Consider the following 22,671-nt stretch of genomic DNA (forward strand, 5'->3'; position numbering starts at 1 on the left):
CTAGATTATGATAGTGTAGCTATCATCTCATATTCCGTCATTATTCTGTCATCCTATGATATTTATATCCATGTATAATGAATATTTAACAATGATTAGGTATTATGCCAAAGTGCCTTTGGAAGTTGTACAGGGATAGCTGAATTTTAAACAATTTCCACATCATAACATAGATAAATCATTGTTGCACATATTGAAGAGGACCGCCTGAGTATTTGCTTTTATTTTTAATATCACATGCACAACAAGAAGTATTCCAAAGATCACCATTCACATTTCTTTCTTGATTCAGCCTTCAGCTTTCTTTCATTTATACAAATATGATAAAAGGCATGAAATCTAAACAAGATACAGAAAAGCTTTTCTCCTTGTCCTAATTTTGTTTCCATTAGCTTAATCAGAACCATTGCTAATTTTAAGAGACACATAGTTAATGAAATGAATGTCTGTTGTTAAGGTTAATTGTATTACGTTATCTCTTTATTGATTAAAAGTAAGGATGTGCTTAAACATGTTAGCTATTTATCAGATCAACAGACTAGTTCCCAGTATTTAGTTCCCAGTATTTGAAGCAATGTGTATTAAAGTGATTTTCAGAATAATTATGTCATTATTTTTCACAGCTTTTTCTAGATAAGTGTACATGAAGAACAGCATTTTGCATTGACTTCTGTTTGGATAAATTGATTTTATTCATCTGTGATCCTGGCAAAAGAAATATATACAGTATTAGAAAGTATTGTATGTGATACAATAAATGATATTAAAAGCCAAATAATTATCTGCATATACAAAAAACTTTCACCTTGTCTTTCCTAAGCTTCATTATAAAATAAGCTCCTCCTCCCTCGATAAATTACTGGATAAATAAATAAATGTTATTAATAGTATTCAACCACCAAAATGTGTAAATTTTGACACAAATTATTGAAGTGTGTTAATTAATTTATGTACAAAAACTAGATCCAGTAAATAGTGAAATTTAGAAGATACAATCCTTACCCATTGCACCTGAATTCATGGAGCAAGATACTGGGGGAGAAAATAAAAATATTCAAGTCAAGATTTGTTTGCTTTAATCTTCCTAATAAAGACATCATACATAAATCCTGATAATTCTCAATCAGTGGGCAGAATCTTCCAGTCCTAGATTCAGTGAGTCTGGAAGTAGGATGTCAACTTTCTGAGGTGGGAGATCAGCCAATCAGAACCCAGCAACCTTGTCACTTCCAATGGAGTTATATACTAGGTTGGAAGGCCCAAGCCGACTGAGGCAGGTAAGTAGCCAATTAATGATCACTTAAAAGGGCTGCTTTTGTTACAAATTCTGTATCTTACAATCTTATTCTCCATAACCACTTGATGAAGGAGCAGCGCTCCAAAAACTAGTGCTTCCATATAAACCTGTTGGACTATAACCTGGTGTTGTGTGATTTTTAACTTTGGGCTACAATTATCTCCATTCCAGACAGGGAGAGAGATAGTGGGGCTACTATGTGGTACATCGGTGTGGGCAGACTGTCCAGTGAGGGGTGATCCCTCCAGCTGCACTAACCTGTGCACAATCAAGACATGCAGCAGTGCAGGGTTACTGACAGCAAAGCCCCATGACACCCCATTCTAAGAAATCACATCCCCACCTCCCCCAAAGCCAACAACACATCCCTCTTCATTGTGTTGCTCCTGCACCATGGGCTGGGAGACAAGGGAGTATTTTACCAGCAGCAGCAATGGCCTCCTTCTCAGCACTATTGAATGATAGACCAGCCAGTCTGTAAATGACTGGCAGCTCCAGAAGGGTAAGACCTCCTCGACTGGAGTGCATATCCTAGTCAAAAGCCGATTGGCCGTCAATAATCTGTTTGACTACTGGAAAATTTGGTGGCCTAAGATGGTTCTGAACTCTCCTGCTTTCAGACTTAGTCTGAAAATGGGAGGATTCCACCTCATGAGACAGAAACTGAAAACAATTTCAACTGGCTTTAAATTTCAAGTCATAAAATTATATTACCTGAATACATTTTCATCGGACAAAATGTGACTATTGATCCATCTGTGGAAACGGGAGAGACAGTGACCATGTAAATGTCCCCACAGTAAACCCCAGTTATGTCACAGTATGTCTCCCACAGCACCGTAGAGCAAGTGAAGTTTGCATTGTTGCTGGTAACATTTACGATGTAGTTCACAGAACCTGCAGTTGCATGCCAGTAAACTCTTAATGCGTTGCTCCCTAACCTGTAAAGTTTAATTGCAGAAGGGCAGCAGCCACCTATTAGAAAATATAAATGAAACTACGTAAACACATTGATCTTCTAAACAATTAACTATATGTAACTGCTGCTTACATTTGACATTAAGTTAGCTGGTTTTATGAACAACTAAATAGAAAGGGTCTAAGAATCCACTAAATTGGAGTAAAACCAGAAAATTAACTCAAAAATTCTTAGAGATATTCATCGATTGCTTGAAGGTTAATTATTGCAAATCAGTAAAGTTAATATGTTAGCTTTCACCCAAAATTTAAAATCTGCTAAAGAAACCCAGGTTTGATTCCAGCCTTTGGTGATTGTTTGTGTGGAGTTTGCACATTCTTCTTGGGTCTGTGTGGGTTTTCTCCGAATGCTCCAGTTTCCTCCTACAGTCCAAAGATGTGCAAGCTAGATGGATTAGCCATGGGAAATGCAGGGTTACAGGTCTAGGGTTGGTGAGTGGGCCTGGATGGGATGCTCTTCATAGGATCAGTGTGGACTCAATGGGCCGAATGGCATGTTTCCACACTGTAGGAATTCTATGATTCTATGATTTCTAAATTAATCATAAATAAATGATACAGTGCCAACCTCTTGAAATAACCTAATCCACACTAACCCGATTTGTCTGACAAACCAAAGTCTAGTGAATAACATGCTACACTTGCAATGCCTTGTCACATTGAAACACTACATAAAAAGAACATTTTTAAGTGCAATGACTTTTGTTCTGCAGACAGGTGGTATCACCAGGTAAAGAATGGTCAATCTGAATTCCTATAAGTCTCTTTGGAAATCCCATATGATTGTTATTTAGCAATTGATAAAACATAAAGTGTAGAATAACCATCTAAATTGTAAGATGACAATCTGTGACTTAATCTCCACAGATCCACTATTCACAATTTAGTGCTACTTAGTGTTAAAAAGCAAATATTGCCCATAATTATGAAAACTTTGTACATTTGCTTTAATTGTACTTCGTTGTAAAGCATAACAGAATCAATGCAATTACTTGAACAGAGTATTAGTTTTGAATTAAAAATAGTGAGGATTAATTTTCCCTCAGAGAAATATTCAAACAACTTGCTCATGATGGCACAAGCTGACCAGTTGACACATGCCAGCAAGCTTGGTAAGTTTGTTGGCTCAGCCTTATTTGCAACAGCGCTGGGGCACACGGTCCCAAACTGAGTGTTGCAGGGCAGGATGCAGTTTCTGAGCTGCCACGATATCGGGCAGTTGGTCTTCAAGGTGAAGGAATTTTGGGTCCTGAGGGCAACAGCTGATCTGGGGAAATTAAGGGGGTGGGATTTAGTTAGTTGTAGTGTTCTTCAGCTCAACATGATTTTGTGGCATGGGAGAAGTACCCATCCTTGGAATCCCAGAAAAGTAGGTGGTGCTGACCTTCTGGTCTTCTGCCATGGCCTTGCCCATTGAAGCTAGTCGGAGTGGAAGTGCACACTCTACATTCCAATCAGATCAGGCCAGGAATGGTAATCCAAATACTTTTGCCATCATAATAGCCTGACATTCAATTTGAATGGGCCTATCACTTGAATGTGAGGAAACAAAATAAACAGAAACTGTGGACGCTGGAAATCTGAAACAAAACTAGAGATGGTTGGATAAACTCAACAGGTCTGGCAGCCTGTGTGGAGAGAAAACTGCATCAACATTTTGGGAACAGCAACACTTCTTCTGAACAGATTGTAGCTAGGAAATGTTTGGTAGATATAGGAGAGGAACCAGTAGACAGTAAGTGGGAGATGGTGGGAAGCAGTAAATGATAGGTGGAGATAAATTAGAGGCTTAATCTGACAGCTCAGCAAAAGATTGATGATAACCGTGGTTACAGTGGTCGAGGGAGGGATCTGTAAGTCACTGCCACTACTTCTGGGAATGAACTGCTCTGCTTTTGCAGAGTGTAAGAGGGGAAATTCAGCTCATGATATCAGGGTTAGAAATACAATTTTTAAAAGCTGCAAACAAAACTACTTGATGACACCCGATGTTAAGTATAACTGCTTGATAAATGACTTATATTTATATTGAGAATAATGTTTGACAACAACAGAAGAATTTAATTTATATAAATGGAACCACTCTACTCTTTACTTACTGGATGAATATCCTTTGTAATTGCACACTGATGTCAGTCCAGTTTCACTAATGGCACTTAAAGACACTGTATAATTGGTGCTACAAGTTATACATCCAAGCAGGCAATGGTTTTCTCCAGTGTGGCATTTAGCCTGTCCTTTAGATGATTCCAAGACTGTAGTATATGACTGTGCTCCAATTGCTTCAGTCCAGCTAACATTGGTCATTGACTGTGTAATCTGTGTGACTGAGAAGCTATCTGGGCAGCAGGGCACTAGGGAAGAAAACAAAGAGTTTACTATTAAATATGTAATTTTCTATTTCTTACAAATTTCCTTTCCACTAATTCTTGCAAAAAAGCAAAATGATAAGGTTAAAAGAAAAATCATCATAAAAGTTAGATTTTACATTGAGATTACAGTTTTCAGCTTTGACATATTTGGATCCAGATTTATTTTAAATTATTATGGAAATGATAGCAAAAGTAGAGGATTACCAGTACACGTATTAGTGCCAAAATCACACCAGCAACTGGAGTACTAAAATGCCTGCATGCATAAACCCATCAAAATAACGTTGGGGAAATGTAATTGTTTAAGGTAATACTCAGATTAAAACAAATGAGCACATTTGAATTGTAAGAAATACTAGGCAGTACTCTGGAGCTCAAAGTTTATCTGACTCCTTGGAACATACTTTATGTTTTAAAACCAATTTGAAACCAATTTTCCTCTGTCACAAGTACCAGTTCCTGCTCTCTAACCCTCCATCCCCATAACATTCCACCGCCTCCCCAATCTCTTCCCTTTTACAAGGGTAGACACATTGCTTGGTTATTGTTCCACAGAACTGAAGTGTCAGTCACACTCTAATATTTCACTTAAACAAACTTATTTACATGTGCGCTTTAAGAGAATATTTCACTTGAATCTGGGAGCATGTAACAGTCCTGTCCTCATCAATATCCATATACTACGTAGGAAGAGTCTGTTAGAAAATGATTAGAATTATTAAGTACCTTTAATAATCTCAGGATTTCCAAAATGCTTTTCAGCTAATTAGATACTTTTGAATTGCTGTTAAGAAGGGAAAGTCAGCAAATGAAATATTTACAACGATACGTAAACTATCAATTACATGGTTTAAGTGAACTCTGAAAAAGCATTGGGAAACTTCCTTACTGTTTTTCAGTTATCCCCTAGGATGACGGCTCATGTACAAATCTGAAAGTGGAATTTGAACCCTACTTATTCAGAGGGAACAATATTGTCTGCTTTTCTGCCATCCTATCACAGGAGTGTTGAGGCCAACACAGCAAACTACCTTCTGAAATCAACTGAGATTAACTCAGTACAGACACAGGCTGTGGAGGTGAGAATCACCAAGTCTATGTGGTTCAATAACTTTGTGAGTCAATTAAACAGATGGGACATCAGCAATTATTTTGCCATAGCGTCTGAGACCAATTGAGTGGAATATGTTTTGTACAGAATAAATGTTCTAAGCAAATGGCTATGCCTTTACCAGTTTCTAATGGTAGACTGTAACTGGGTAAGCTCTTCCCTTCTGGAGTTGTGGCCACTGCACTGACAGAGAAGATAGCTCCACATGGGAGATCATTGATTTCACAAGAAGATCCTGAGCTGTTGCAGGATCTGACCCCAGCTTTTCCAAAAGCAAAAACCTTGTACACAGCATCATGATTATTTTGTTGCCATGACACATTAATGGTCGATGGACTCACTTTTGTAATATTTAGAATGCTGGGACTGCATGGCCCTGTGGGGAGAAAAATAACAATGTCAATCTCTCAGATTTTCAAGTAAATTTCACAATAATGTTTTGCTTCAATCATTACAAATTAAGTTAACAATATAATAAGTTGATATTTCTTAATACCACTGTATATCTAAAGGAAAAAACATGATTATCTTTATTCTAATTCAGCAGTTATTTTCATTTTAATCATGTATAAAGCATTGTGTGAAACAATATTATAGAAATTAAGTTCTATTTATCATTGAATTCTACCACTATCAACATTCTGAGGCTACCATTGACTAGAAACTCAACAGGACTTGCCAGATAAATTCAATGGCTACAACAGCAAGTCAGAGGCTAGGGATATTCACCTCATGACTCCTCAAAGCCTGTCCACTATCTACAAGTCACAAATCAGGAGTGTGATGGAATACTCCACACTTGCCTGAAGGTGTGCAGTCACAACACACTCAAGAAGCTTGACATCATCCAGGGCAAAGCAGCCACATTCACTCCCTCCACCACCTACACTCAGTAGCAGCAATGCACACTATCTATAAGATGCACTACAGAAATTTGCCAAAGATCTTCAGACAGTAGCCATGACCACTTCCATCTAGAAGGAGAAAGGGAGCGGATACATGGGAACACCACCACCTGCAAGTTCCGCTCCAAGCCCCTCACTGTCCTGAATTGGAATGTCTTGCTGTTCCTTCACTATCACTGAGTCAAAATCTTGGAATTCCTTCCCTAACGGTATTGTGAGTTAACCTCTAGCACATGGACTACAGAGGTTCAAAAAGACACCTCCCCTTCTCAAGGGCAACTAGGGATGGGCCATAAATGTTGGCCCAACCAGCGATGCCCATGTCCTATAAGATAATTTTCAAAAATGTTCTTACATTTAATTTGTTTATTAGAGTCCAGCGAAATATTTGATGTAATGAAGCATACACACTTTACCTGTGATGATTGATCTTTTCTGACATGAATAGTTGAACCCCCTGATATCACTGTAAGAATATATAGTAATATTGTAGATTGTGTTGCATTTCAATCCAGACAATGTACACAGTGTGGACGTGTCATTGCAGAATACCACTGAACTCGCATCTTGGGCTTTGGTTTCATACATTTCAGCTCCACGAACTGGATTCCACTTCATCTCAATAGTATCACTTGAGACAAACACAGCTTTAACATGAGTTGGACAACAAGGTGCTAGGACATGAAGAATAAACATTTTATAGCAAAAGTATCAGAAACAAATTTTCCAAAATCGAAATCATGTTTGCAGGTACAGAACATTAACTGGTGGAGTATGACAACAGAATTGGTCATTTGATTCAAACTGTTTATGCTGCACATGGTACTTCATCTTACATCAACTCACTTCATCAATATACCTCCCCTTCTATTCCTAACTCCTTCATGTATTTAACTACCTTCTGCTTAATATATTTTATTTTGATATTAAGATATTTGATACAGTATTAAATGATGATGAAAACCACATGTGATAAGAAAAGCAAGGATATCTATAGATAGTGCAGAGGTAGATGCTAACTGCCATAGAACTGCCATGCAGGAGGAAAAATGATCACCAATCTTACTGGTAGAAAACTTGCTTTAGGTCAAGGGGTAAGCTGTTTCTATGTCACTGTCAGAGTGCAGACCCTAAACTTTTGTTCTGGTTCAATTCACCACCATTGGGTCAAAATAATATCACAGCAGTCAACCCAGCCAGAAGTCAGATAGGTCTGGATACAATTCAGAAACTAGAGGAACAGTGATGTTCTTCCCCAGAGAGATAAGTCCTTGCTTACAGTTTTTGAGGCCACTTCCTTTAAACCACCACTTAACACAGTCATAGAGTCATACAGCAAGGAAATAGACTCTTCAATCCAACTCAACGTTGACCAGACATCCCAATCTGATCTAGTTCCATTTGCCAGTGTTTGGGCCCATATCTCTCTAAATCCTTCCTATTTATATACCCATCTGGATGCCTTTTAAATGTTGTAAATGTACTTGCCTCCACCACTTCCTCTGGAAGCTGTTTCCATTCACACACTACCCCCTGTGTGAAACAGTTACTCTTCAGGTCCTTTCTAAATTTTTGCCCACTCACCTTAAAACTAGGCCCTCTAATTTTTGATTCCCCTATCCTAGGAAAAAGACCATGGCCATTCACCCTATCCATGTCCCAAACCTGGATACAAGAACAATGTGATTCCCAGTACAAATGGAATAGGCTTTGAGAGGGGAAGGGTGTCAGATATTTTGCAAGCTTACAGACAAGATTAATATGCAAGGATCTGAGACAGAGAAGCAGCTATAGGCAGCAAGATAATGATTCCCATCACTCAGCATTACAGGTGGAAGCTCGTGCTCAGATTGTAAAGTCTGAATTCATGAAGTATTAAAACAATGTTGGACGATTCATTTAACGTGTGCTTGTGGATGAATCTGCGGGAGAAAAACCCACCAAAGAAGGCAATTCTGAGATTTAAAATTTCCAGGCCAAGGAAGGGAAAGAACAGATGTGGATCCTTGACAACTAAGTCAGCTTGAACTGGATCCAGGGAAATTAAATGTTTACTGACAGGCTAGTACAAACTCTAACTCTGAAATGTAGTTTTCAATAATGCAAAAGGAAAAGAATGCTCTGTTGTGTGGATTAAGTAACAAATGGCTTATAAATATAGTGTTTAGATGAGGGTGTTCTTAGTCATTTGTTACATACTTAAAATATGAGCTCTGATTGTGTTTAGGTATCATCTTTAGTATTAACTGGAAGTTTGAATTTCTTTTTAAACATTATTGTTCTCTACAGAGAATGCAACAGTTGGAATTGTAAGATTACAAGAATTGATTAATTTGTCTAGTTAAAATTAACTATTAATATAATACTTGCCTGTTGTGTAATTTAAAACATTTCCTGGAGGACTCTGCCCAACTTTATTGTATGAAAAAACACTGATAAAGTAAATGAATCCACATTCGGACTGGAAGGAACAACTTGTTAAGGAGGTGTTGCACATAACCTCAAGGCCATCATCTCTTTTCACAAACGCCGTGTAGTAATCAGTCAGGTGGGATGGGGACCAGGATACTGTCAGATTACCAGAGTCGATCTCCCAAATTGTAATGTCACTTGGACTACAAGGTACTATTTGAAAAAAAAAGGAAGTGGTCTTAAAAAGAAACCAAACAATACATACTGTTTTCATCACTGCGTGTACCGTGTGTGGAAAGCCCCCAGTGTGGAGCAACTGCAGGCTATAGAAGGACTGTAATGTTTATCTTTTAACATTACTTCTTTATTTTCTTTATTCTATGAAGAACTGTAAAGTTGAACTTTTAGTTTTACTCTTTATTTCTCTATTTTTGGACCTAATCTATTTTAGTACCTAAGATTTGTAATTAGGTACTTTGAACCTAAGGTGGTGCCGTGTGTGGTGACATTGTACACTTTTCATTGTACTTCTGTACTTTTGCATTTGAGTACATGTGACAATAAAACCTAATTCTAATTCTCACTCAAATACATGTATTTCCATTGGACAATAACTTATTTCATTCAAAATAGAAAGGAGGATTTTCTTCTTTTTTACCCATTGGTAGGAACTTCAGAGACAAGCAATTAAAACTGAATGGCTTCAACTCTCACTCTGTCACTGATCTCAGATTTACTAAGTAGATGGGATGTCCAGCAGACACAAACAGGAGCCTCATGCATAAACTCTAATTTGGATCCTAAATTGTGAATAGGACCCTGAAATTATTGTAACTGCACAGAATTGCTTAGTGCGCCTTCCTTGTGGTAACAATCCTCATATTGCAAGGACACCAGCCTTCACTATCATTCTTACTTTGGTTATCTTCATGGACCACAAGTGTAAAATCTCAGTGAGATTATTCATGGGAAAAAAGGGAAAATTGTATTCTCATTTTCCATGTGCACTTGTGAGATTCATCTTGTGACATTGTTAATTTAAGATTTTTAAAATAAAAGTAGCCAGAGATGTGTTTAATATTATTGTTGAATTTGCCTCAGCTGGACATTTACACTCTCTATGTGGAATGCTTGCTAATGAGTCAACCAAATGTACCACTGACCTCAGCTATGGTGGTTTGGAATGGAAGAATTCAATAAACTTTTTTCAAAATATTCTGGTCATAATTGTGTTTGTTTCTGTACACTGTATAAGGTGGGACAGAATCAGCTCAATTGGTGTGAATGTATTAAAGACAAAAGTATCCTTAATTTTACTCATGCAGAAGGTTTGAGAGTGCTCACTGAAAGCCCAAGTTTTTGCATTTCAAGCAAATGTTCCAAAACTCCTGAATCATTACAATATGACACAACTGCATCCAAGGATCAACATTTACGAGATGATTCTGGCCATAATCTTAATTGCTATCTTTTTGATAGTGGCAATAGTTCTGAAGGGACTACTTTAGTTGGAGATCCAGTTGCACAACAGTTTCACTGGGACACTCATCCCCAGGGATTTGTCAGTTCAGCTCCTTCACATTTTGTATTTGTTGAAAAATCCATGAGGATGATATTCCAGCCCCACTAATTCAGGAAGCCAACTGAGCAGGTGAACAGCTGAATAGGAAATGAAAACAGGTTAAATTCTTTACTACATTCTTTGTTTTTCTTTAAAGATTTACTTCCTCTTGACTTATAATTTTGAATAGCATAAATATGATAGTTTTATGAGTAGCTAGTACGATAAATTCTTAAAAAGTTAAATGTCAAACAAACTGTAGCTCAAAATATGGAAGAAAAGGATTGAATGGCATGAAAAAAAGTTAATCGGTAAATGGCTAGTGGCTTGCTATTACTTAGCTCTGGCACTTACTGCTCATAAACTCTGTAGGTTTTGCAGCATCAGATGGGCCAGCATCATTAAAGGCTACTACAGTGACATTGTACTGTATACCACACGGGACTGGAGAAATGATGCAGGATGTGGATCGTGATGTACAGTTCTGGACTACATTCCGAGATTTTTCAATGGGTGTAGCAAGGTAATTTGTTGAGCCTTCTGAGGCATTCCATGTAACAAAAACACCCAGAGTTGTGCTCAAAGTATCAGTGGTGAGAACTGCTCTCACAGATTGTGGAGCATGGGGTCCTGAAATATAGAAAACATTCAAATTACATCATGATCTATGAAGGCTGTTAACAATAACAGTGAAATATTTTGTTGTATCTTTGGACTCTTTCTAAATTGTTTGGCATCTGTTGTCAGATTATTCATATTTTAAACTGCATTAGATTAGCACAAACAAATTTACCAATGTCTTCATTGTTTAATTAACATGATCACCACCAAAGCATGTTGATAAAAATTAGCAACATTTTCCTTTAAGAATTACTTGTTCCACTTACCGCAAAGATTTATTGGGGTACCACATCCAAAATGCAAGCTGGTCAAAATGATCTGAACACAGTTAAGATATGAAATGTTAACTCCAGTTTGCTCTCCACAGATGCTGCCTGACCTACTAAGTATTTCCAATATTTTCTGTTTCTACATTGGAGGTGTCCAAAGACTGGAAATAAGAAGGTGAGCGGGTTTGGAGATTTGAAGACAAGAATGAGAATTTCAAAATTGAGGCATTGCACCAGGAGCAAATGTAGGTGAAAGAGAGGACTGCAGATGCTGGAGTTTAAAGTTGAGAATGTGATGCTGGTAAAGCACAGCAGGTCAGGCAGCATCTGAGGAGCAGGAGAATCGACGTTTCAGGCAAAAGCCCTTCATCAGGAATCCTGATGAAGGGCTTTTGCTCAAAACATCAATTCTCCTGCTCCTCGGATGCTGCCTGACCTCCTGTACTTTTTCAGCACCACACTCTCAACAGGAGCAAATGTAGGTCATGGGTGAACAGGGGTAAACGCAAGTAAGGAGACAGGCATCAGAATGTTTGACGGCCTCAAGTTTACAGTGAGATAAAATGTGGGCGGTTAGCCAGGAATTAATTGGAATAGTCATATCCTGAGATAACAAATATATGAATGAAGGTTACGGCAGCAGATAAACTGAGTCGAGGCAAAATTGGGCAATGTTCCTCACCTAGAAATAAGCAGACTTAGTAATGGTGTGGATATGTGCTCAGAATCTTATCTGTGAGTCAAATATGAGACCAAGATTGCAAACAGTTTGATTTAGTCTCAAACTATTACTATGGAGAGGGGTGGAGTTGATAATTAGAGTCCAACGTTTGGAATAGGGCATGAAGAAAATTGCTTCAAACCTCCCAATATTTTGTATATGGAAACTTCCTCCCATCCACATGTCAGCAAAACAAAAACTTTGCAACAGAGAAGGAGTCAAGACCTAGCTATACATGTGAATACTAACACTGGGCATTTTGATGACATCATTCAGAGCAGCTTATAGATGAGAAATAATTGTTGTAGAAATCCTTGATCTCTGGTCAATAAGGTATTATGTAGTGTTTATTTTTAACTAGAAATGCTTGTGACTTACTTGTAATTTGTTCTTTTATCTTATCATCACCAGGAATACCATTGGCATCCAACGCATGTGCTTTTATAGTGTACCATGTACCTGGCTCCAGGTCAGTGAATGATACATTGGTGGAGGTTATGGTCTCTTTAATCTTGTTGCCCACTGCATCTGACCTGATGATAATGAAGCTGTATTTCACTGCATGAGACACAGGCTCCAAATTGACAATGATCGTTTTGAAATTTGGTGATGTAGAATGGATGACAGGGGCAGCTAAGACTGTAAACACATAACATTGATGACATTTAAATTAATAGTCAATACCAAACATCTATCATTATATAACTTGCATATGGTATAACATTATGAAACTGTATACTTATATAACAATGTACAGATATTATTTGTAATCCCTATTGGAGTTTCACATTCAAACTATTTTTGTTCCTTATTACAATATAAAACCTGTGGAAAAAAAATCAACTGAAGTGATTTGGAATGTAACTTAGCTAGGGCCACATTTTAACTCTGTGGCATGAATTGGTGTTGAATGCATTAACATTGGGGCCTCGTGTCAATTTTTTCATATTGTTAAAGAGAAGACCTCAGTTTCATAAGATCAATTCCAATTTACGTATTGTATAAATACATGGGAGAAGTTTACGTACTCCATTTTACCAGAATCCCTTGAATCAGCAATTTAGGTACATGTTTTCACATTTCCCCATACTGAAGGCTGTTTAAATATACCTGTTCTTGTTTCTACAGGCAATGATGGCTGACTGTTTCCTCCAGCGTTAGAAGATTGTACAGAGATGGTATATAAAGTATATGGCCGCAACCCTGTCAGAGTCCCAGATGAATCATTCACAACAGTTTCAATGACTGAACTGCCAGATTTTGCTTTCAAGACGTAGCCAGTGGCTTTGGGAACAGCGGACCAATTCACAGTAATGCTACTGCTAGTCTTTGAATAAGCCTTTATATTTAAAGGAATATCGGGAGCTGAAAAACAAAATCACAGTTAATACAAAATGCCTCTCCTCAGTATGTAGTGGTACTTTCATTGTATTTGGATCAGTTGAATCAAATGGTATATATAAAAACTGAAAGAACTGCGGATGCTGTAAATCAGAAACAAAAAGAGATGTTCTGAGGATGGGTCACCGGACCCAAAACATTAACTCTGATTTCTTTACACGGATACTGCCAGACCTGCTGAGCTTTTCCAGCAACTTCTGTTTTTGTTACAAATTATATATACAATTTCGTTTTTCAATAATAACCTTCCTCAATTTAACTGACTACTTTTGCAATAATTTTTTGATATCTGCAGTGCTCTGCCATCCTGCCAGTAATTATATCACCAGTAACTATTGAAATGCAGCAAAAGAAAATTAATTTGTCACTTATAGTTTGCTCAGCTGAATGCTCAGAAGTTCTCAATATTTACTATACATAGTTTTCTGATATTGAGCTCCCAACAGCAAATCTAAGCAACTGAAATTGCACATTGGAAATCTTACTATTCATTGCCCACTATTTTCTGACTATTTGGTCTGAAAATCTTGCACAGTGCACAGCCAATTTTCTGGTAGGCATGAGAAGGCATGCAATTTAATCTTCATGTCTGAAAAGGCAAGTCAATTTAGCTTATCTAGTTAAATTAGTTGGTTTGGATGGCTGGTTTGCAATGCAGAATGATGTCAATAATGTGGGTCCAATTCCTGTATGGCTGAGATTACCATGGGACACTAACTCAACCTCTCTGCTTGCCCCAAGTGTGGTGACCCTCAGGATGAACTACCAACTCTCTCTCTCTCTCTAATAAGAAAGCACCCCTATGGCCTGGTGACTTTACCTTTACATTCTTGTTTGGCAAGGAAGTCAAATGCTATGGGGGTAGATAGGAATTCCAAACACAAACTGATTCGCCACAATGGTGGACTAGAGCAACTTCCCCTCCCTCCTACTTAGCTATTTAGTATTGCATTATGATAGTTCGCTTTCCATGCGGGAGGTCGACTGGGGAACATGGATTGGCTGCAATCGATACTAAGGATGTGCCGGAAAGGGTACTTAGGCTGATTCGGGCAAGACTTTCTGAGGTGAGTTTCGTTCATACTTAGGGTGTCAGTGCTGTACTTCAATGCATTTGCATGACGGAACCTGGAGCTGTTTTTAATCAAAGAATACGGCAGAAAGCCCATATTACTGCAACTTTGGGGTTTTCACGTTTAACCTCACATCTGCCCTCCCGTGACGTTTCTGTGCGATTCGTATAAGGCTCTTTACAAACACAAATGCTAAATGATAGTCCTCGCTGGACGAGAAGCTGCGAAATGTCGATTCGCGGAACTCACTTGTGACTTGCTGTGTTTGATCTTCAGCCAATACATTACCGTTGCCGTCAAGAACCTCTACTTTAACGTTGTACAAAGTTGCGGGTAACAAGGAGGTGATTGTACCAAGAACAAATCGATTGTTGAAAATGACAAACGCTGGCTGCCCCATAACTGCTACGGAGTTTGCAGAAATCCTGTAGGAATGTGCTCCTACATATCTACTCCATCGAGCTGAAATACTCCTGGATGTCACGGTGAAAATCGTCATGGTGAAATCTTCAAAGGAATAGTAGACAGGTTAATGGTCATATTTATGACATATGTCTCCCGAACGTCTGTCGATAAACATATACATAACAGCGTGTGTATATGCGGGTCTTCCTATGTATATATATAATTACATGGGAGACGTATAATGTTTTATGACCCTATGCGTTTTTCCTCCATTTCTTTCCCCAGTCTTAAAGTGTGTTTCTTTAAAATGTATTACAACCAAAGGGACATTTCTCGTTTGTGGCAGAGCGATGCACGAAATATAGAAACTTCAAGCGCCAACAACTCTGCTTACCCCTGTTTGCCGAGGATATCTGAAACAAAAAAGAAAATTAAAACATAATCAGGAAACTGAGTTCATCTTGCATTAAGTGTTCATTTCTCTTGCACACCAAAGGGATGTTTACACTCGATAAAAGCAAGTTACTGCGGATGCTGGAATCTGAAACCAAAAGAGAAAATGCTTACAGATGCTGCCAGACCTGCTGAGCTTTTCCAGCATTTTCTCTTTTGGATGTTTAGACACGTCGTACTGGGGGTAAAAATTAATCTCCGACAGATTAAAGTTTGTTTTTTCCCCCCTAACAATCAGTTTTATTCCTGCCACTCAGACAGGTCAGCTATTGTGTAGAACTGTTATAAACCGGAAGACGCTGCTTCCAAATTTCGCAAGTTTTCATCTTGTCACCGGTCTCAGTATAGGGCATAAATATCACATTTCTATTTAGTAGTTCTTGTTTTGAATCTCTCTATTGATTCAGAGCACAAGCCAGAGAGACGCTGACAGGTTTTGAAAGAAGCAGTTGTTCTGTGTTCATTATCTGCCCTTACACTGTCCAGCAGCTTTGTCCTCCCATAGTTACTTACTGGATCAGGCATGCAAGTACATTAAAGTTCATAGCTTCCTATTTAAAATGTTTGTATGCAATCATTAATAGTGGGGTTAATTGAATTTAATCACTTATTAAAGAGGCAATGCCAGAGACTGTAGCAATTCGACAGTTGGCGAAGAATCTACATTAATTGAAACTTGAAACGTATCTTTTCGATGCGCACTTGCTATCACTCACGTTCACAATGCAGGCTAGCAGCACATAAGTCAATCCTCTGATGTCCATTGTCTGATAGATTTCCGCACCATCAAACCGCAAGGAGATTTATGCAAAGGCAACGTTCGGTTTCGCTGCGGAAAAGCAGACTGGAGATGTCACTTTCTGTGGGGCTGCCTTACTTCTGGGAATGCCTATAAATCTGATCTGAGACACCGCCTCTTTTATCCCACCTTGTCCAATAAGAGATTGCAGGCTATTTACCGGATTTTCAAGTCGACTCCCCTCACAGGGACTTGGCGCGCCTGATTCTGTTGGATCAGATCACGAATCTCTAGAGCCAAGTGATGCTCCTTGCTATGGATAAGGGCTACCTTTGCTCAAGGATCACTCAAGACAATTGTTATTCTTAGCGATAAATGTAAGGATAAACTTTCTGATTCAGAAGTTAGCAATCTTTGGGTGCTGAGCTTCACCAAAATAAACTTAACCCTTTAGAGTTTATCGGGCCTCTGTAGTTAAAGACATTGGTAGCACTAATACTGCAAAACAGTGCTCCTCTCGCTTTCCTTACTTTTTACATCCTCCTGCTAATTCACTATTAATTACTCTCACTCCATTCCATTTGTATCCTTTCCCCTCCCATCACCTCTCTTGAATTTTTTCTTTCTTTCTCCACTTCTGTATCCACCCAGTTCCTTTTTATCTGTAGCTCCTCACTTTGGATCTTCCTCTGTCTCATCTGTCCTCCCCTTGCATTAATCTTCCTTCATTCATCTCCCTTTCCTTCATTATTCCCCTCCCCTTCAATTTTGTTTCTCACCTCCCTCACTTTGATTTGAAGCTCCAATTTATTTTGTATTCTTATGTGCTCTTTCTCCCTTTTTGTCTTTTTGTTTCATCAATGATTACTCCATCCCCACATCCTATCTCACCACTTCAGCACTGGAACTGCCACATTAGGAGATTTTTATTTCCTTACCATTCTCTTTGCATAGTGAGGCATCGAAGAGAACAGTCTCAATTCATGGTGCCATTACAATGAATCCAAATCCCAGCTAGTGCACCACTGAATTTTACCCTGTAAGCATATGTCATGATCATGCCCATAATGGGAAGATGATGGCCTAGTGGTATTACTGCTGGACCTTTAATCCAGAGACACAGTTAATATTCTGAGGATCCAGGTTTGAAACCTGCATGGCAGATGGTAGAATTTGAATTCAATAATTTTAAAAATCTGGAATTAAGAGTCTAATTATCACCATGAATCCATTACCAATTGTTGGAAAAACCCAACTGGCTCACTCAAATTGCCATCCTCACCTAGTCTGGACTACATGTAACTCGAGACCCACGCAATGTGATTGAATCTTCACTGTCCTCTGGGCAATTAAGAATGGTCAATAAATTCTGGCCTGTCAATGCCACTATCCCATAAATGAATATAAAATAAATAAATTATGACACCCCCACCCTTTCTCCTGAACAGTTTGGACTGTTTCCTAACTGCAGTCCTATGCTCTTCCCATGAAAATGGCAGCAGATTAACAATCACTGATATTGATCCAGTCACTGTGAGGGAAATGGGCTAGTTGCAAATATGATCTTGTTTGATAAACCAAGAAATACTCCCAAAGTCGCCTGTCTGTTGTTAGTCTATTAGTAACTGTATATGGGTCAGCTCCCACAGAAACAAGAGTAGGCAAAACAGTCCCTCAACTGTGTTCTTCCATCAATGAGAACACAACTAATCTCAAAGTGGGTGTGTGGAATGCACTGCCGGCAGTGGTAGTAGAATCAGATACATTAGGGATATTAAAGTGATTCTTGGATAGGCACATGGATGATAGTAAAATGTAGGGTATGTCGGCTAGTTTGATCTTAGAGTAGGATAAAAGGGCCTGTATTGTGCTGTACTGTTCTATGTTCTAACCCCATTACTTACCTTTGACTATTATCCTTAATATCCTTCCATAACAGAAACCTATAAATATTAGCAATGAAAGCTTCAGCTGACCACAACATTTTGAGGATCATACTTTGTGAGAGAGCGGAGCTGCCTAGTTTTCTGAATGACCTAGTTCCTATTTAATGTTATACAACATTTATCTAAATCTCTCCACCACAATAAAACAATTTTCTGTATCTCATGAACTTCGTCAGCATTTTAAATGACTCAGTTCAATCATTCCAAACCTTCTAAACTGAAGGGAACACAGCCAAACATTTGCAATCTATCCTCATAATTCACCTTTTAATCTCCTCAATTTCATTACTGTGTAACTATGCTGGGACAACATTTGGTTGCAGTAAATTAGATGGAGTTTGACCAAGCATTGAAATTTCATCTTTTTGTATTGCAGGCCATGGAAAGATTGAATGCATATGACATAAATCTTGCTGTTTTGTGTGCCACTCTCACTGTGCTAATCTACTCCAAGTTGTTTAAACTAATAATTAGAATAATTAGAATAAGCATACCATTAAATCAGAGTTAAAAATCACACAACATCAGGTAATAATCCAACAAGTTTATTTGAAAGTTCTAGCTTTTGAAGTGCTGCTTTTTGATCAGGTGGTTCTTCATCACCACTTGATGAAGGAGTGGCGATCTGAAAGCTAGTGCCTCCAAGTAACCTGTTGGACTATTTCTTGGTGTTGTGTGATTTTTAATTTTGTCCATCCCAGTCCAACACCGGCCCCTCCAACTCATTAAATCAAATGTAGCACCATACTGGACTCCTAAATATGAATGGAAAAATAGAATAGCTTTTTTGAAAGGAGATGTAGGAGTAAACCTAGGGATTCAGAGGAATTTTCTGGTCTTTGCATGTGAATCACTGAAAATTAGTACGCAAGCGCTGAAAGCAGTCAGGAAGGTAGAGTCATAGAGTCATAGAGATGTACAGCACGGAAACAGACCTTTCAGTCCAACTCGTCCATGCCGATCGGATAGCCCAAACCAATCTAGTCCCACCTGCCAACACCTGGCTCATCTCCCTCCAAACCCTTCCTAGTCATATACCCAAACAGATGCCTTTTAAATGTTGCAATTGTACTAGCCTCCATCACTTCGTCTGGCAGCTCATTCCATATACGTATCACTCACTGCATGAAAACGTTGCCCCTTAGGTCTCTTTTATATCTTTTCCCTCTCACCTGAAACCTATGCGCTTTAGTTCTGGACTCCCTCACCACAGGGAAGAGACTTTGTCTATTTATCCTAACCATGCCACTCATGATTTTATAAACCTCTGTAAGGTCACCCCTCAGCCTCCGATGCTCCAGGGAAAACAACCCGAGCTTATTCAACCTCTCCCTATAGCTCAAATCCTCCAACCCTGGCAACATCCTTGTCAATCTTTTCTGAAGTCTTTCAAGTTTCACAACATCTTTCCATTAGGAAGGCTTCCAGAATTGCATGCAATATTCCAAAAGTGGCCTTATCAATGTCCTGTACAGCCACAACATGACGTGCCAACTCCCGTACTCAATACTCTGACAAACAAAGGAAAGCATACCGACTGCCTTCTTTGTGACTCCACTTTCAAGGAGCTATGAAACTGTGCTCCAAGGTTTCTTTGTTCAGCAACATCCCCTTGGACCTTACCATTAAGTGTGTAAGTCCTGCTAAGATTTGCTTGCCCAAAATGCAACATATGACCTTGCATATACCTAAATTAAACTCCATCTACCACTTCTCAGCCCATTGGCCTATCTGATCAAGATGTCATTGTAATCTGAGGTAACCTTCTTCGCTGTCCACTACACCTCCAATTTTGGTGTCATCTGCAAACTTATTAACTATACCTCTTATGCTCACATCCAAATCATTAATATAAATGATGAAAAGTAGTGGACCCAACACCGATCCTTGTGGCACTCCACTGGTCACAGGCCTCCAGTCTGAAAAACAGGCCTCCACCATCACCCTCTGTCTTCTACCTTTGAGCCAGTTTTGTATCCAAATGGCTTGTTCTCCCTGTATTCCATGAGATCTAACCTTGCTAACCATGGGGAACCTTGTCGAATGCCTTACTGAAGTCCAAATAGATCACATCCACTGCTCTGCCCTCACTAATCCTCTTTGTTACTTCTTCAACAAACTCAATCAAGTTTGTGAGATATGATTTCCCATGCACAAAGCCATGTTGACTATCCCTAATCAGTCCTTGTCTTTCCAAATACATGTACAACCTGTCCCTCAGGATTCCCTCCAACAACTTGCCCACTGCTGACATCAGGCTCACTGGTCTATAGTTCCCTGGCTTGTCCTTACAATCCTTCTTAAACAGTGGCACCACGTTAGCCAAACTCCAGTCTTCCTGCACCTCACCTATGACTATCAATGAGACAAATATCTCAGCAAGAGGCCCAGCAATCACTTCCCTAGCTTCCCACAGAGTTTTTGGGTACACCTGATTAGATCCTTGGGATTTATCCACTTTTATGTGTTTCAAGACATCCAGTAATATGGACATTTTTCAAGACGTTACCATCTATTTCCCTACATTCTATATCTTCCTGTCCTTTTCCACAGCAAACACTGATGCAAAATATTCGTTTAGTATCTCCCCCATCTCCTGCAGCTCCACACAACGGCCACCTTGCTGATCTTTGAGGGGCCCTATTCTCTCCCTAGTTACCCTGTTGTCCTAAATTTATTCGTAAAAACCCTTTGCATTCTCCTTAACTCTATTTGCCAAAGCTATCTCATGTCCCCTTTTTGCCCTCCTGATTTCCCTCTTAAGTATACTTCTACTGCCTTTATACTCTTCTAAAGATTCATTCGATCTATCCTGTCTATACCTGACATACGCTTCCTTCTTTTGCTGAACCAAACGCTCAATTTCTTTTGTCATCTGGCATTCCTTACACCTACCAGCCTTTCTTTTCACCCTAACAGGAATATACTGTCTCTGGACTCTTGTTATCTTGTTCCTGAAGGCTTCCCATTTTCCAGCTGTCCCTTTACCTGTGTACATCTGCACCCAATCAGCTTTTGAAAGTTCTTGCCTAATGCCGTCAAAATTAGCATTCCTTCAATTTAGAACTTTAACTTTTAGATTTGGTCAATCCTTTTCCATCACTATTTTAAAACTAATAGAATTATGGTTGCTGGCCTCAAAGTGCTCCCCCACTGACACCTCAGTCACCTGCCCTGCCTTATTTCCCAAGAGTAGGTCAAGTTTTGCACCTTCCCTTGTAGTTACACCTACATACTGAATCAGAAAACTTTCCTGTGCACACTTAACAAATTCCTCTCCATCTAAACCCTTAACACTATGGCAGTCCCAGTCGATGTTTGGAAAGTTAAAAATCCCCTACCATAACCACCCTATTATTCTTACAGATAGCTGAGATCTCCTTACAAATTTGTTTCTCAATTTCCCTCTGACTAGGGGATGTAAAATACAATCCCAATAAGGTGATCATCCCTTTCTTATTTCTCAGTTCCACCCAAAAATCTTCCCTGGATGTATTTCTGAGAATATCCTCCCTCAGTACAGCTGTAATGCTATCCCTCATCAAAAACACCACTCCTCCCTCCTCTCTTGCCTCCCTTTCTATCTTTCCTGTAGCATTTGTATCCTGGAACATTAAGCTGCCAGTCCTGTCCATCCGTGTGCCATGTTACTGTATTTGCTATGAAATCACAGTCCCATGTTCCTAACCATGCCCTGAGTTCATCTGTCTTCCCTGTTAGGCCTCTTGCATTGAAATAAATGTAGTTTAACTTATCAGTCCTACCTTGTTCTTTGCTTTGGCCCTGACTGTCTGACTCACTTCTTTTATCAACTATACCAGTCTCAGATTGATCTCTTTTCTCACTATCTGCTTACAGGTTGTTAACCCTGGCTAGGCACTCTTGAAGTAGGAGTCAAGTTGCATCTTAAGGGATCAACTATTTTGGACTGAAATGAGGAAAAATGTTTTCACGCAGAGATTTGTGAATCTTTGACATTCTAGACCTCAGATACTCATTTTTTTGAAATGATCAAACCTGAGAGTGATAAATGTTTGTGTATTAATTAAGGGGTATGAGGATATGGCAGGAAAGTAGAAGTGAAGTAAAAGTTCAATGTGCTCTTATTTCAAGTTCAAGGAGACTATTTCAGATGTTCTCATGTTCTTAAACACAATCAGCAACACGAGGCTGGGACCCTAATGAAAATCAAAGTTTGACAGGTCAGTTCAGCTAAGCTTTACTGAAGACAATACTGATAGAAGAATGAAACTAAGGAGTCTCAGCAAAGTTTAGCTTCTGTGATATCTCTGACAAGAAAGTTAAATTAAGGGTGCTGTCTCTAAATTATTCCTTCCCAAAGGTGTTTGCGCCAATGGCTGAACTGATAAGCCAAATAAATAAGGCCAAAAAGATGGCTATGTCACA

The 22,671-nt window shown here is 38.9% G+C and overlaps 1 protein-coding gene across 1 annotated transcript; it reads right to left on the minus strand.

Annotated features, from left to right (window-relative positions):
* Nucleotides 1–201: 201 nt before the first annotated feature.
* Nucleotides 202–16,431, minus strand: fndc7a (fibronectin type III domain containing 7a). Its single transcript, XM_087990795.1, has 14 exons — nt 16,296–16,431; nt 15,521–15,539; nt 14,971–15,228; nt 13,358–13,612; nt 12,626–12,886; nt 10,991–11,266; nt 9,034–9,288; nt 7,080–7,337; nt 5,880–6,134; nt 4,375–4,629; nt 2,012–2,272; nt 1,003–1,032; nt 806–859; nt 202–705 (listed from the first exon to the last, which is right to left on the minus strand). Exons 1-13 carry the CDS (start codon nt 16,341–16,343, stop codon nt 816–818), a joined length of 2,475 nt encoding a protein of 824 aa, XP_087846921.1. The 5' UTR covers nt 16,344–16,431; the 3' UTR covers nt 202–705; nt 806–815.
* Between the last annotated feature and the right edge of the window lie 6,240 nt (nt 16,432–22,671).

The sequence above is a fragment of the Chiloscyllium plagiosum genome, unplaced genomic scaffold (genome assembly GCF_037043375.1).
Source record: "Chiloscyllium plagiosum isolate Xiang-an unplaced genomic scaffold, Cpla_swu_hap1 HiC_scaffold_9, whole genome shotgun sequence".
Taxonomy (NCBI): Eukaryota; Metazoa; Chordata; class Chondrichthyes; order Orectolobiformes; family Hemiscylliidae; genus Chiloscyllium; species Chiloscyllium plagiosum.